Source organism: Argiope bruennichi, chromosome 5 (assembly GCF_947563725.1).
Source record: "Argiope bruennichi chromosome 5, qqArgBrue1.1, whole genome shotgun sequence".
Classification (NCBI taxonomy): Eukaryota; Metazoa; Arthropoda; class Arachnida; order Araneae; family Araneidae; genus Argiope; species Argiope bruennichi.
Window position 1 is genome coordinate 88,389,520 of NC_079155.1, and position 17,386 is coordinate 88,406,905.

The window sequence follows — 17,386 nt, forward strand, 5'->3', positions numbered from 1 at the left end:
TGCAGTCCTATTTTGTCCCTATGGCGTCTCCTAAACTGGTACCCAGGTCATCTATGCTGCTTTCGCCCCCACCCCTCCAGTTATTACACCACTGAAAGCACTGAAATAAGAAAGACGATTCAAGTTTATTTTTGTGTGTGTATATGTATGTGTGATGTTTTGAAAGTTATTTTATTTTTTTACTTTCATTTATTTATAAAAGCCTTGCAATGTAACTTATTCAAATTAAAATCAAGTATTGTTTAAATTGATTTGGAAGATTATTCTAGTAACGATTTCTAATTCCCAATTGAAAGTTTTGAGTTATTTTAAAATTCTAATAAATGTGGAATGTTTGAAAAAGAAAAAATCACCCGATGCTGTTTTTAAAAATTAGATTGTGTAAATTTTTTTTTTTTTTAAACAACCTTTACATTTTAGGTGAGTATTTTTTTATATGCGATATGCAGAAATCAACTTTTTAGAAAATAATGTGGAACTAGGTATTTACTATTTCAATTTGTCACAATTTGCTGATTAAAACCACTTGTTCTAAGATTAAACTAAAAATCGATATATATAATCTGGAGAATAAAAAGGAGTATAATATTTTTAGTTCTATGTATTTCATGCAGATATTGGGGGGAAAAAACTGGTGAGAAAGAAATGCAGTTTAAGATCTTTCTTCAGGTAATATTGTTAGTAAATTTCCGGGTTCGTTTGGATAGTGGGAGTTATATGGTGTGGAGAACGCTCAATCAGCAGGCGGCAGTAGAAAATAAAACAACGACGTTTATTTACACGAAGACACACAGGCCAGCACAGAGACGACAACTGTATACACCACAAAAGACGATTATCTTCAGTCAAGAAGTGCAGCATACAACCAGACTCTACTGCGGACAGTAGCACACAGCTTAGTTCAGCACTAGCTTCACTCTGTCGCTGCTCCGCTTATTTCTGGTAGCCCAGTTCTGTGTCGTCGATTCCGACTACTCTGCCCTAGCAGCTGCGGCCGCTTCCTTTTATAGGTCTCAGGAGGCGGGGCTAGAAGCCTCTCAACCAAGCAGGAACGTTCGAGGCGTATCTCGGTTCCTACTGGACGGAGCGGGAAAATTCTCAATGTTTCGGGTATAATCTATTTTGGTGCCAAAGTTGCCAAGCTCTGGAACGTCCGACGCGATACCGGACTCCGTCCAATACAGATGACTGTAAAACATTATTTCCGATGGTGGAACCAACTATGCTAGGAAGCAGCATTACAGATTCGTAATAATATATTCTGATATCAAACAGACTGCAACTGTTAACAAGAATGGTGGAATAATTCAGCAAGAAAATAAAGTAACTATAAACAGACCTTATTTGATTGCAATATCCTTCAAGGAAGTGTTATATAATTATTTCAAATCTAAACATAGCACACATGCTCCAAATGATGCTATTAGCACAAAATGTCCAACAATTCTGTTAGGTATCTTCATGATATTGTATGGTATTTAGAATATCAAAAGACATTCCAGAGATGTAATGCAATATTTTGTGTTCACCAATGAGGGCAAAATCGGCTAAATCTGTTTAAGGGAAATGTTAGTATGTAATTAAATACTACATGAATATGTAAACCATAGGCTACTTTCCTACTTAACAGAAAACTTACTTAAAACATTGATTTAATCAATTTTATCATTAATTTAGTATATAGTAATTTTTACAAATATGAAGGGAGGAGTGTTTGCCGATTGCGGTTATATTTATCGATTCAATTAAAAAATAAGAATGAAATTCTTCTCATTATTAAATGAGATTCTTCTGCTTCGGATAATAAAATTTTTTTCTATTCCAATAAGATTTAAATGGATAAACTTTTTAAATAATTTACAAGATACAACGTTAAAAAATCTTTGCTCCATAATTATATTTTTTTAATCTAATTTTAAATTTTAACATAAAACCAATAACAATTATAACCTATTCTTATGGACCTTATATTGAATTTAATCATTGCCCATTTCTGCATTTCAATTATAACTGACACACTGGTGTAATACAATCAGATTTTACACTGTTCAGCTGCATTTGGTGACAATTTTTGAGCAGAACCAGATCGAAGAATGGTCTTCAAAATGTGGAAAATTTTTCAGAAATTCCAATTCCTCAGCTAGTCTGACTAAATGGACAACTACTTTGGGATTCCATTTTGCAGAGATGGTCGTGCATTTAAACGGGGTAAGGCCAAGCGAACTCCACGATTCGTTCTATTTTATTGGTATGAATTTATAGTAATGATTCCTTCAGAAGTCACTTTGATGGTGAGGAACAGAGTTTTGCAAATAAACACGAACGAATACTGAATAACAGATGGATCAATAATCCGCGGGCTTGGAGACAAAAAGGACGATGTCTTTTTTAAAACATCTTCGCTTTGTTGTGCAGAAAATAAAAAGAGAGACAAATTTGGGAATGAATCAGTTAAGTCGATCTCAAGGGAGTAGTTAGCAAGTTATCTTCGAACGCTTTATACTTTATACCGTTACAGTTGTTTATAACCGATTTACTGTTTACCGTAAATAGCGTTTTGTGTGGTTCGTCTGCTTTTTATTCCTGTGAATTAGTGAAGAATAAAATATTTTGATCCATTCTCGAGTCTAAAATTTTTTTTTTATTTTTTTTTTCCGTACAATCTACGGACGGATTCTGAAAATTTTCCATATCAATATAGTTCTTGCAGTGGCGTAACGTCAGAATGGTTACAAGGCTCCTCATACCAATTTTAGGGGACGTCTTGAAAGCAATATTTTTGCAAATATATCACTTTTTGACGAAAATTAATATGAAAGGTCGAAAAAATTATATAGTCTACAACATCAATGATGAAAATTCGGAGCAAATTTCTCCGTATATTGTTTATATACGGAGAAATATACAATATTTCCTTACTATATCACTAAATTCATGCTATTACAATTGTTCTTTGAAAACATGCTTCTTATATTTGGATTTATGACTTTTTTCAGTAAATTAAAATTGTTTTAATTCAAGGAACCTGCATCTTCATTTACATCTCCTTTCTCAAGAGAAAAACAGTACCTAGTGCAACAATATGAATAATGTCAATTTTATGTTAATGAGTTTTATTGAAGAATCAAATTATATTTATAAAACTGTGACATCTCTAATACAAAAAAGAATAAAGTCAAAAATCTATTTAAATGACATTTTATTTTATTAAAAGCAAAACAAGTAAACATATGATGTAAAAATTCAGTATTTATTTTTCTATGCAGCACACACTGGCACAACCAAATAATTTGATCATGTATATCTTTTTAATACAAACAGAATATTAAAGTTTTGATTAAATTATTCATTACATCCATTGCAAACATAAAGAAAGAAAAAATAGAATTAAGTACTAATTCAAAATAGTATAAAAACTATTAATGTCAATTTTTTTCAATTAATCACTTCTAATAAAGTTTGATAAAAAGATTCAGATTTTTTCAATTACTTCACAAATTCCTATGATTGTATCATTAATTGTATTAAATAAAATTTTAAAAATTCAGGTATATTAATGAAGAAAGAGTTCATTTTCTATATATTTATAAAATGATCTCTAAGAAATAATTTGAAAAAATAATGTTCCAAGATACAAAAACATTTTCATAAAATTATAAAATAACTTCATGAGAAATAAAACCAAGATTGGACAAGATCTACATAAAAATGATACAATTCAAATGAAATGTATAATACTGATTCAATATAGGTAAGTACTGCAAATTATAAGTTTTAAAATATTATAGTATCTCATATTTTTTAAGAAATAAATTAAAGTACAATTATAGTTTACATAATAACATAGCATTGTGAATAATGAAATAAGTGGAACTATAGAAAAAATAATTCTTTATCTTATTTAAAATTCTTTGTATATTTTTTTTATCATATATAACATTTTGTATTTTTTAAAAGAATATATTATTACATATCAAAACAATGCACAGGAGAAAATTATATGTCTGTAATATGTTAAGTAAACACATAATTAGCTAAAATAGTTTTTATATCTATTTCTAATCTCTTCAGCAACACTCATCTCGGAAATATACTTTTTAAATTCTCCACTATGAAACTCTTTCATCTAGTTAGTACAAAATAAAATTCAAAATGAGATCTTCTTTATTAATATTTAATAACCAGAAGAAAAAGTGGAATGTTAATAGCCATTTACACTGTTGCATCGTTTAAAATGCTAATGGATAAAGGTTTACATATTTGGTCTTTCTATTTTATTTTATTTAAGGTTTGGTCCATCATGAGGTGTGCTTTCAGGTTCTAAAGTGCTAAGAACACATACATTACACTAGAGGGAACATTAAAAATTACTGAAATAGTCAAAAATGTCTAAGTTTTAAATATGCAATACACTTATCCTTTAAAATTCCGATATGAATTGTTCGTTAAAAGAACACTATTCGTGTTGACAAGTATCTGAATAAGCATTTACAAAAAGCTTATCAAATATTATCCTTATTAATTCCATAATCATTACATTACATCATTAACTATGTTACAATTGAGTTGAGAAATGTATTAAATTTTTTAAAAGAAAATTATCAGATAATATAGAGTGTATAGCTAATATTTCTAAAGGAATAATCCTTTATCGTTTTAACAATTTAAAGGATAATAAAGTACCCATTTAATGCTTGCTAAAAATTATTGTAATCTGTATAAAACTGTTAATATCTATTATATAAATAATATATTTAATAGCTAAAATACAATTGCATCACAATATTAAATATCACTAGTAATATCAATGACTTCAACTGTTTAGAAAATATAAGAACAAATACAAAAAAAAAAAAAAAAAAAAAAAAAATCACATTTTGCAAAAACTATAAAGCAATCTGAGCTCAATGGTTCCTCAGGTAAAACATTTATTGCTTTTTAACATAACCAAACTAAGACAGCGCTAAATAGAAAAGACAAAAATAATGACAATAAGGAAAACAAAACAAAAAAAATCACACTTAAACATTTGTATAGCACAAAACAAAAATGCAGTACAGTTTCTTTACAAAAATACATAACACAGACATCATTATGCAAGAATCACAGCATTGAAGAAACTGTACAAGCAAAAAACTACATTTTACAATTGAAATGATAATGAAACCGGATTCACGATTCATACAATAATCTCTGATAATGAGGAAATATTTCCCATGTTGGAAGGTGTAAACAGAATTCCAAAGCTACAAGAACTCCAAACTCACAATTGATAAGGTCTCTATGATTCAATCTAAAGCCACTTTCCATTTTCTATTACAAAGAAAAATAAGAAAAATTAGCAACACTTTTTAAAATGTATTATTTAAAAGTAAAAGAAAAATACTTTTTAAAAAAGGTATTTCACACTTTAAGTCAATTAATTGATATTAATCTTTAATTTGATAATTGGAAGTTAAACTAAAGAGCTGGTGATTACTTATTATATAACAATAACTGCAAATTGTAAGTTATATTCAGATAGACATACATATGATAACTGGAGAATTTTGGTGGCAGAAGAATGGCAGGAGCTCAAATTAATTCATTTACAAATATTAAAAAAAATAACAAATTCAAATATTATTTTATTGCAATATCTATGATTCCAAATATCTTAAAATTGACTCAAGTAAAAAAAAAAAAAAAACCAAGCACATCTTTTTACATAAATTTATTAACACAGTAACAAAAAAAAGGGGAGGGGGAGTACTTTTATGAGGTTTTTTAACAGTTAGATTTAATTTAGAATTTCCAAAAATACTACAATGAAGACTAATAAATTCATTTTTTTATATGAAAGTTTCCATTGCTAAGAAAAATATCCGAGAAAAGAAAATAGTATTTTGAAGTGAATTCAATAACAAGTCACAGAATATTCTTTGAAGAAGAACAGAATATATAATTAAGAACTTTTCACAGAATATATAATTAAGTACTTAATGTCTTATTAATGCAGCTAAAAGCAATGAAAATCTATTTTCAATACTATTATTCATAACTAAATTAAACTTCTTTATAAACTTCAACTTTTAGTACAAAATTTGTAATCTGAACATTGGCAATACAGAATATCTTCAGGGGCCACCAAAAAAAAATCTCAAAAGTATGCTTTTTGTCTTTTTTTTGTAATTACAATATATGCATCTGTATGCTCAAAAGTAATTTTCTTTGGGCTGAGTTAAATATATCCAATGTATTGGATACGATCCTATATAATGACAAGCATAATTTCAGAACATTAAAACAAATTAACTGCTTTTCAAATTTGTTTTTAATTATCATTTAGTTTAAATTAACATTGGCAGAATTTTACAAAATTGAAATATATTTAATAAATTTTATCAAAATTTATTTTGACTGCAAATAGATTCATTAATTTTTTAACAATTTATTAATCTTTTCTTCTGGCATTTTATTAAAAGTTTCTTATCAGATACAGAGCAATAGATATTGATTTCCCTTTGAGGTTAATTGTAAGTTGTATGAAAATATTTTATTTAAACTTCACCATTCTGGGTAGTTTGCTTTCCTTACAAGATATGAATTTTGATGTGGCAATACTCTCAATGATAAAATTTTCTTAAAAAAATAACCATTAACACAGCTATTTATTCATTTTTGTAAAAACAATAAACAAGATTAAAATTTCTTTAAGAAAACTAATTTTTCAAAAGATTTTATCACACGTGAAATGAACTTAAAAGCATATAATTTTTGAAAAGAAGATGAAAGAAAAAATCATTTTCTTTCCTATCACTTCATTAAATGATGCAGAAACAGAAATCTAGTCTAAATCAGTCTAGATATATGGGTAAGTTTAATTTAAGAAACGTTATTTTAGTTCTTTACAGAATTATCCATGTAATTTCAAAATCAAATCTCCCCAGCAATCTATAATCTGAAGGCTGAAAACAAACCAATATTTTTAAACAATTGTTTGAAATATTCTCATTGTGTTAATGGAAATGGAAATAACATTTGCAACCACAGATTTCTTTATGAATGATGTGAATTCATCGTTTTTTTAAAACCTTTTCAAAAGAAATATTTTAATATGGAAACTAGTTCTGATATGTAGAATCTCTAAGCCAAATAATTTCATCATTATCAACATAAGGACTATCTATAATGAGCTAACTGCTTTGATTATAATTCAGATTTTGCAAACACATAGCTGAATAGTATTCATCAATTCATTGAAGTAATTTTGTTTTGCTGATTTTACTTCTGACAATTATTTGCAATAAATTTATTATCATAACTGTTTAAAAGTATATATTAATTAAAATTTCCAGACTTCTAGTATTCAAAGCAAATATGCAGTGTGTTCTAACTATTTTATAAGTAAAAAATATTGTTTACATAATTTCTAATATATTCATAAATATTTCAAATTTTAAAACAAAGTGATTAAATTTTACCTCTATTAAATTCTTTAAATCATTTCCTTTCACATCATTGAGTTTGGCTGATAAAAGGAGACAAGCTGCAGCACATGGTTTTCTATTATGTTTATTAATTAACATCTATAAACAAAAATATAAAATTACTGAACAATTTTGCAATGAAACAAAACATGATTGACATATATGGATACATGTAAGTCATCTTATTTCCAGAAGATACATCATAAAATTACAATTGGTTTTTGTAATTGCCACTTTGTATTTTAGTTTACAAAAGATTTCAATTAATAAAACATAATTGCTGCTAAGATTGTAAATGTTATATAAACAACTCAGAATATTAACACCCTCTTTCAAAGACTGAAATAATTTAATTTTGAAGTACATTTTAAAATTATGATCCCAATGTCAAATGAAGTTTATTAGGTCTGCAAAATAATGCTTGTCAGCAATATATTCATTCCAGTCACAAAACATCTCAAAGATCTTCTATATTCATATTAAGACTGATTTAGGATCTTTAAATGCTAGCAAACTTTTCTTTAAAAATATTAAGAAAAATGGAGCTAAATAAATGATATACTATTAAGGATAATAAACATTTAAGAATATTATCACCAAAGTATAAAAATAATTCAGAAAAGTCTTTTTAAAGCACACTCTAAGTAATATAAACAAGGCAGCAAAATAGAATATTTTATAAAAATAAAAACAGTAAACAAATCTTAAGACAACTAATGCAGAAAATACTTTATATAATTTGTATTATCTACTTCTAAATAGCACCAGAATTGTACAATAGTAATTTAATACTTATTAATTATTATTGTACATTTTAATCTGTCCTATTAAAATGAATATTTTTCCAATTTACTGATTCTTATAAATGATATTCTGATTCATATACATTCATACATGCACTTGTTTGGATAAATGACTTCTTGAGGAACAGACATTTCTCAGTCAGATTCAATGGAGAACTTTCTATGACCCATAGAACATATGCTGGTGTACCACAAGGCTCTGTGTTGAGTCCACTACTCTTTCTTCTCTACATGAACACAAACGATGCCTACATCCACAAGAGTACCAAGATTGCCTGCTATGCAGATGATATTGCCATCTGGAGCACAAATCATGATCTCAAAACTTCTCAGAAATTCCTAAATCTGAGTTTGAAAGGCATTCCAACATGGGCTAAAGATCTCAAACTTACTATAAACCCCAATAAGTCTAACTACTGTGTTTTCTCAAATGATAGAAAAAATCGTAGAACCTTTCAACCGGTCCTAAAAATTCAAAACACCATTATTGGACACGTTGAAAATCCTAAATACCTGGGAGTGATCCTAGATCCAGAACTGAGATTTACTAAACATATGAAAATCACAGCAAATAAGGGTCTGAATAAAATGAACATCCTCCGCAAACTTTGTAGCACAAACTGGGGCTCAAGATCATCAACATTAAAAAATACTTACTGCATCGTCATCAGGCCAGTACTTGAGTATTGATCCCCCATTTGGGCACATGCGTCTAAATCTGTTAAAGACACTTTGGACTCAGTCCAACAGAGAGCATCAAAAATCATCATTGGTGTAGTGTCCTCCACTAACAACAGCAGCAAGGCCGAACTTGAAAGCTGTCTTGTTTCCCTTGAAAACAGATGGAAACTTGCCACTCTAAAATTCACTAACAAAATCAGAAGCCAAAATAAGGACCACATTGCTCACAGAGCTTTTGATACTTGGACAGGAAAGTCAAGGCTTCAGAGATTATCAACACTGTTAATTTGACAGAGAGATCAGAAAGGTCATCCATCTTGATCACTCCTCTCTGGACATTAGTCAAGAACCACTTTTTCCTACCAAGCCCCCTTTGAATACTAAAATCAATACTAACCTACTGGAACCATGTTCTAAGAAAGAACCAACCCAGTTTTATTACAAAGAGCTGAAGACACTGTTCATTCACTTTCCATTGAAAACAGCACTATAGTCTACACAGATGGTTCCTCTGATATTGACTGTAACAGAGGTGGTGCTGGTATCTCCATCATTTACCTCTCAGGATATAATGTCAAACTCAAAATACCTACAGGCCAAATTGTTTCAAACTTCACAAGTGAATTAATCGCTATTAAAGAGCTTCTTGCCCATTTTCGCTCTCATTCTCTAAACGACTCAATAAAAGAAATTGTGATTTTCTCGGTCTCAAAATCAGCACTCGAAGCCATAGATAACGGTAAAACAACAATAATGCAAGAAATTAATGCCCTTCTCCATTTACTAAATATACCTTGCACTCTCCAGTGAATCCCAGCTCATGCTGGAATTGAGGGGAACGAATGTACAGATGCCCTTGCAAAGGAAGCACATGACGAAGACCAACCTCGAGTAGTCACCTGTGCAGATGCGAATGCTGCCGCCAGGCAAAGGATCTACAACCAGCATCTTAGCAAGGCAACAATCCCCGATCTAAACTGCCCAAGAAACCTGTCTTCTACAATAGCTAGGCTATGTACTGGACATTTCAAAGGCATGAAGATCTCACAAACCAATATAAAATCCTATCTCATCTGCAAGTACTGTCCCCATTCGTAATTAACTCCAGATTATGTTTTTGACTGCCAGGCCATTATTGGTTCCCTCTTTCAACTTGGAGCACCCCGAATTGAAATCCTCCATAGCCATCAGGCTCCAGAACTTGCAGATCTTGTGACCAAGGCTTTTGGAGGACTCTAATCTTTTGCACTAGCACTGTATGCATGGATACAACAACAACAACACTGATTCATATAAAATGAGTAAAATTTCAAAAATTCAAGCATATGCATGAAATATCAAGCAATGGATGATCTTTTAAGATTATTCTTTTAGGAATTTTATTTATTGATGCCCAAGCTTTATCACTTGAGTAATATACATCACGGAAACATCGTTTACAATTACTAAGAGGAAAAAAAAAGTCGAAAGAAAAAATCGTTAATTGGGTACACCCTAAAAGATAAAAATTTCACGAATAGAAAAAAAAAGATAGAGTTTAATTAAGTTGCAAATAATTAAGCAAATTAGATAGAGAGGGTAAAGTTGAAGTAGAACATTAGATCAGAATAAGTTTGCTATGCTTCCTACCCTGAACCATATTTATAATTAAAATAATTATTATTGATGATGATAATAAATTTCAGCTGGTAAGAGAAAATTAGTTCATATATTTATACATGTAATTGAAAATATTTTTTTTTTTGTTATAAAGGAAAGACAATAAAGTATAGATAAATACTATCTCTGATCTATTTTTACATAAATAGTCATTAAATGGAAACATGATCAAAAAAATATGCAAATTCTCTTTCAAAGTAGAAAATTTTATGCAGTAAAAAGAATTGTAATGGTTTTTATCAAGCATTTGATGTGAAGCATGTAATGAAAAAAAGTCATTAGGAATTTTTTTCACAAATCACAAAATAATAGCACACATATTATTATTTTAGTATTACTTACTTTTAATATGAGTTTCTCAAAAAATACATAAGCTTGAGCAACAGTTAATAAGTCTATTCCACACTGCAATAAATAATTAAAAAAAATGTTTGATAAATCTGATTCCAATAAAAAGAATTAACAGCAGCCAATTTCTTTAAACAGTGAAGCAAGAAAATTTACTAACCTCATGATGTGTTATCTTTAACATTTCTCGCTTCAAGCTATAATAAATAAAATATTCAGCAAATTTAAATATTGTCATTAAAAATATAAAACTGCAGCAACAAATAATAATTAAAAATATGTGTTTTTATCATCCAAATATAAATTTAACTCGGAAAACTTCATGGAACAAATTAAATCATACATGCATTTCAAAATTCTTTTATTTTTAAGATAAATTATTAATATTATTTAGAAAGGTTATGCATACACATGAATAATACATTAAACTGCAATGCAATTAAATAAAATCATCAAGCTTTCTTTTGCTAAATCTAAGGAATAAAAAAGATTTTACAAAGAAGTTGACAATGATTTGAAGAAGTTTGTCTTTCATGCTGATACAAAAACTAAACGTCACGAAAGAAAAAGAGAAAAAATATATACAATAATTCAAAAATGACCCACAAAAAATATATTTTTTCAGAAATCATTTGATAGCTCTTATATGATGAATTTATTCAAAATATGAATATTTGGTTGAAGCAATAAACATTCATAATCATCAAACAGAGTCATACTAGATTTTAATCTACCTTAATCAAATATTTTCAACATTAAATGATGATATATTATAAAAAGGATATATGCTTAATTAATAACTACATACTAAATTTCAGCTACATATTATTCATGCAATTTAGTTATTCATTAAAAATCATTAATAAAACATGAAACACATAGAATTTGGATTTTTATTTTTGTGAAATATTGTAATTTATACGGAGGAGTAAAACTCGGTTTAATATGTAAACATTCATTGAGTCATTTTATATATATATATATATATATATATATATATATATATATATATATATATATATATATATATATATATATATATATATATATATATATATATATATAACAGCAGCATTATAAATGATATAAAAAACAGCAGAAAACCATAGATAAGCAGGTTAAGTAATTATTATTTTCTATTATACATTCAGACAGAAACTGGGTGTTTCATATATGAAATGTATCTCGCTTCAAAAATTAAAAACAAATAAATAAAGGTTTATTTGTAAGTAAGCAAGTAATTTTTATCCAATTTTCTAAAATGATTTTTATCCAGTTCATTTCATTTAAGAATAGATTTATGTGAATGTATAATATAAATCAAATTCTTACCTTCTCAATTTACTCAGAGTCAAATGAATCTGAGGAAATCTTTCTCTGAATTTTTCGTTCAACTCTTTCTTGAGATCAGATGGTTTAACGTAATCAATGATAGATGCCTGTAAAAAAAAAATCAGTACATTTAAATAAGTAAACATAAAATAAATTATAAACAAGTAAACAAATAATAGACAAAATGAAGGATAAAGGATAGGAATGATGCTTACTATATATGATGAAAAAGTGAGAACAGTACTATGTTTCCCTGTAACAAGCTCAGGATCATCTAACAGGTTAGGAGTGTAGGTAACAAGACAGGTGTGGTGGCAGAACTTCGAATCTGACCAATCAAATGCTTAAAAAGAAACGAATTGATGAATTAGCATATAATTAATAATATTTAAAAAATCTTTACACTAAAGAAACATGAAAAACCTTATTTGAGAGAGCTGCCACCACCCTATTAAAATTTTAAATGGTTAATAATAGACATGTATACAAATACTAATAATATTATACGACTCCCAAAATAAATACACTTTTGAACCAATTCATTACACATTGTGCATCTGATCATGTGTAAATCACCGACACACAGAAGGAAAGTGGCTAATTGACTTCTAAGGAGTTTATTTTACAATTAAAAAAAGTGTTTTGCTCTCAGCTGGCATATTAATTGCCAGCTGACGGTATAGCTTAACAGCTGTATAGACAGTATAACAGCTTAATAGAAGCATTTCAACAGTGACTTGCTAAATTTTTTTTTTAACACTAATACTTTTAATAAACTACATATAATACTTCCATATAAATTAGAATGAGTAGAGTAACTGTAGTAGACAACATTTTTTTTGGTCTAATGCCTAGTGCAACACATGAATTCACAGCCTTTTTTCAAAATCCAGCTCTGCTATTTCATTGCGATGGAATGTGGATGTATGTCAGGATTGTATACTTCTGATAGTGTTACCCAATACATGTAGTCATTCTGCTTTGTACAATTACATGAGCAAGCACTGGAGTTTAGTCAATCGTCTTTCTCCAGTGCCCCCGATCTTCGGAATATTAAAGCTGCTCCTTTCCCTTTACCTTGAGATTTATAAAATTTTTGGTTGTATCCAAAGATAGTCTAACATTGCTAAACTATCAGGGATGAGTAACAGCAACATAAATATTAAATCTGTATGAACTTACTTTTGTCATAGGAAGAAGGTGGAGTACTGGGTTGCTTCATATAATGAACATTGGAAATGGCAGGATCAAATGAATGACAGCGACTCATATGAGGACATGGAATAGTCAAGTGATCTGTATCACGAACTTTATACTTAATTTGTGCGTTACGTGGAAATGAAGAAAGAAGGCCACTATAGGAGACTTCCTAGGAATTGCAAAATATCAAAAAAATGAATATTTCTAACATAGCTCCTGTCTTTTAACAATTAAATTTTCTAAATAAGGGTTTCAATATTAACTCTTGAAATTTATCTAAACTAAGAAGAAAATAGTTTAAACTGTGCAAGAATAAAATGAGATTCTTTATGCGATACTAAACTAGGGAAGCATGATGCATTAAAATAATAACATCAAACTCATAATTATATATTCTACGCTAAAAAGCAATAAAAAAATTTTTAAGATTAAAAAAACCAACCTGAAGAAAATCCTTGATTGCATTTGCAAGGAAAGCAAAAGTTATTAGATCACATGATACAAATTCATTAAATGATTTATTTTAACAAAATAAATTTCCAGAAAAATATAACTAATAACATAAACTAATAACTAATAACTAAAAATATAACATAAAATATAACTAATAATTTTTACAATTTAGATAAACATAATTCACAAAATGCATTTTCTTTATGTATCTGGAAATAATCATGACCATTCTTATTTTTAATTAGAATATTATCTGTTTTTTTTAGACATGTTTAGCTATAAACTGAAATTACATTACAAATGTAAAATATAGAAAAAAAGTCATGAATGATTTAATTTCATCCCCCAACTTCATACATTTACAAAATTTTGAATAATGTTTCACTGAAAACTGCAAGATTTCCGAGAAAAGCCTTTTTCATATTAAGCCTTGCAATTCATATCATACAAATTAAGACTTGGAGTTGGCAAACTGCTTTCCCACACTCCAAGATTAATCCAGGGTGATATTTAGATAATACTGCATTTCAGTTGCATCAGCATCACTTCTGATGGCGTTTGCATAGATGAAAATTCCATCTTGAAGTTCTGCACTTAGGATGCAGACAATTTACTAAATGGGTAAGTGGAATCCATACACCTTGATTGAGGAGATTTTTCAGCCTCATCAAAAAAGGCTATGAAAAATAGATACAGAAATTTGTAAATCCAGTGTCTTAATACACAATGATGAAATACACTGGAAGAGAAATCACTTCAGTAAATAAAGAAATTATTAAGTAAAGTTAAGGAATGACTATGTGAATTAAAAAAATCCATAAATGCTAAAAAGTTTTTTAAATATCTTAGCTCTGATAAATTCCAGATTCATGATCAAATAAAGACTTGTTTTAAAACAAACTACTAGAGCAATCATCAAAGACTCTGAATGAACTTATCATACTCATTGATCCTTATATCTCAAATTGAAAATGCAGGGAAGACTAAGTGACAGTATGAATGGTACAGATTTTTACTGATTTAAGGGCTAGAGAAACAGCTATATGAATTCAAAATTTGGAAGTAAATATAATTTCATTGCACACAAGATCAATTAGAGTCTGATAAAATATATTAATAATTATTAAATATATTAAAATTATAGGTACTATTTTATTTTTATGACCTTGAAATAAATTTCCAAAAAATGCAAAACATTGCCAACAATCCTAACATCTTATGAATTATGGATCTTGGCGATCTTGTCGTACTTTGAAAATCACTTAATAAAGCGATGGTGAGGGGCAGTTAAATAAACAAGTACTGCATCATATTTAAATCTATTTAATGGAAAATAATATCCATTAAACATACCTTTTAATACATTTTCAATTTGAATTGTCATTGACTACAAGTTTGCTTTGTGGTAAACAAAATTTTAATGAGGAGTTTTTAGAAAAAGTTTATGATAAAACAAACAAAGTATTATAAAATAGATTCAAAGCTTAAAAAATTAAATGCTACATACTTGTCCATCATGCAATCGGTATCCTAAAGCTGCTAACAAATTCAGAGGATCAAACTCATCATTCACAGCAGAAAGAGGTCGATTACCAGACGCCTGACGCTTACGATTATTCTCTTGTTTAGAGTCTGACCTGTAAACAGAAAAATTAACATTACTAAAACATATATGTAGAAATTACAATAAACATTATTAGACAGGGTACAAAATACTGCAGATAACAGTAAAATAAGAGAAAGTTTTATACTATGGGGAAGAACTATGTTTTGTTTTGACTGTAATATTCTATATGACATGAAATAGATGCTTGAAGATTGTAAACAACATTTTAAGAAATGCAAAGACATTACTCATATAACTTTCAATGCTAAAAAGTACAGCTAGAAATGGAGAATTTGATCTATAATTATTAAGAGAAAAAAATACAATGCATCAAAATAAATGATAGGTTTAAATTTTGACAGACCTATAACATACTTATTTAGAAGCCCGTCTCCATTCTGTTCAATTTATATTGAGTTTCCTTAATTTTCTAACATTGCCTTTACACTTTCAATTACATCACAGAAAAATTGAAAAAAAAAAAAAAAAAAAGGTTGCATTAAATTTTTTTAAAGAGAAAATTATACTTATTTAGAAGTTTGTTATTTAGAAGAGATACTTATTTAGAAGCCCGTCTCCATTCTGTTCAATTTAAAATGTGTTTCCTTAATTTTCTATCATTGCCTTTACACTTTCAATTACATCACAGAAAAATTGAAAAAAAAAAAAAAAAAAAAAAAAAAAAAGGTTGCATTAATTTTTTTTTTTTAAACATTTATTTGCAAGTGCCCCAAAAGTTTAAAAAAAAATTATTATAAACATGCCTTATACCAAAACGTACTTAAAAGGAAAAAGTAAGCTGAATTCAGATTTCATCTCTCAATAACAAAAATGGAAAGAAATTTTAAAATGAAATATTAGTAGCAACAATGAGTTTCATTTCAACAACAAAACATATAGAGCAATATGCTTAAAAAAATTTTTAATAAATTAATCAAAAATTGAAAAAAAAAAAAAAAAAAAAAAACGGCAAAAAAATTTGTAACACTGAAAAGATTATTTTTGTGTAGTAATCATTTTTGTGTAGCAAATCATTTTTGTGTAGTAATATTTCCTGAAATTACGACGGGTGGGAAGGAAGGGAGGAGCTAACTTATTATTATTTTTTTAAATTAACAAAAATTTTATAAAAAATTTAGAAGGGGTACATTTCTAGTTTCCAAAGTATATATGCAGTTAGTTTGATATTTCTAATTAAAATGGCCTGGTCAGTTGAGTAGAGATACACACACTAAATTATCGGAAGATATAATAAAAATCTTGTTAACGGAATGAAAATCAAAATAAGGATAATGTTTAAGATTAATGTGCCAAAATTATGGCAAAAATCCATCATTTTGGATTGGCTATCAGAAATAGTAAAAGATTTTAGATTTGCAATAAACATTGTCAAGATTACATCTGGCGAGAAATCGACCCAAAATAATTAAACTTTGGCAACCATACATTAATCTTAAGACTAGGCAAAATATGAATCAAATACAGCAATCTTACGAAGAGAAACAGGCATTTTTTTTTATTAAATACTTTTAGCATGTGCATTATTTAGTGAGTTGTCTGAAATGAAAATTGACACTTCATAAAAATTGGCAGTAGTTGTTGTTAAGCAAATATAAAAGTTCTACATAAATTCTAAATAAAAATGGATGTGCAAATAAAATAAAAAAAATAGATGCATATTTAATAACAAATGGCACAGAAGAGGAATTTTCCGACCTCACCAAATCCATAATAATAATAAATACTGCTAAAATCAGAAAAATAAAATTTCCAAAGAAATAAATTTATGAAACAGAATCAGCAAGGAACACCAAGAAATGTATAAATTGATAGAA

The 17,386-nt window shown here is 28.2% G+C and overlaps 1 protein-coding gene across 1 annotated transcript in view; it reads right to left on the bottom strand.

Moving 5' to 3' along the window:
- Positions 1 to 3,260: 3,260 nt before the first annotated feature.
- Positions 3,261 to 17,386, bottom strand: part of LOC129968662 (CDK5 and ABL1 enzyme substrate 2-like) — a 42,658-nt gene continuing 28,532 nt past the window's right edge. The window contains exons 5-12 of the mRNA XM_056082782.1: positions 15,453 to 15,582; positions 13,475 to 13,661; positions 12,508 to 12,635; positions 12,293 to 12,399; positions 11,121 to 11,157; positions 10,955 to 11,017; positions 7,464 to 7,568; positions 3,261 to 5,313 (exon numbers count right to left, since the gene is read on the bottom strand). Coding sequence (XP_055938757.1) covers positions 5,173 to 5,313; positions 7,464 to 7,568; positions 10,955 to 11,017; positions 11,121 to 11,157; positions 12,293 to 12,399; positions 12,508 to 12,635; positions 13,475 to 13,661; positions 15,453 to 15,582 — 898 coding nt within the window. The 3' untranslated portion in view covers positions 3,261 to 5,172. The remainder of the gene's footprint in view (positions 5,314 to 7,463; positions 7,569 to 10,954; positions 11,018 to 11,120; positions 11,158 to 12,292; positions 12,400 to 12,507; positions 12,636 to 13,474; positions 13,662 to 15,452; positions 15,583 to 17,386) is intronic.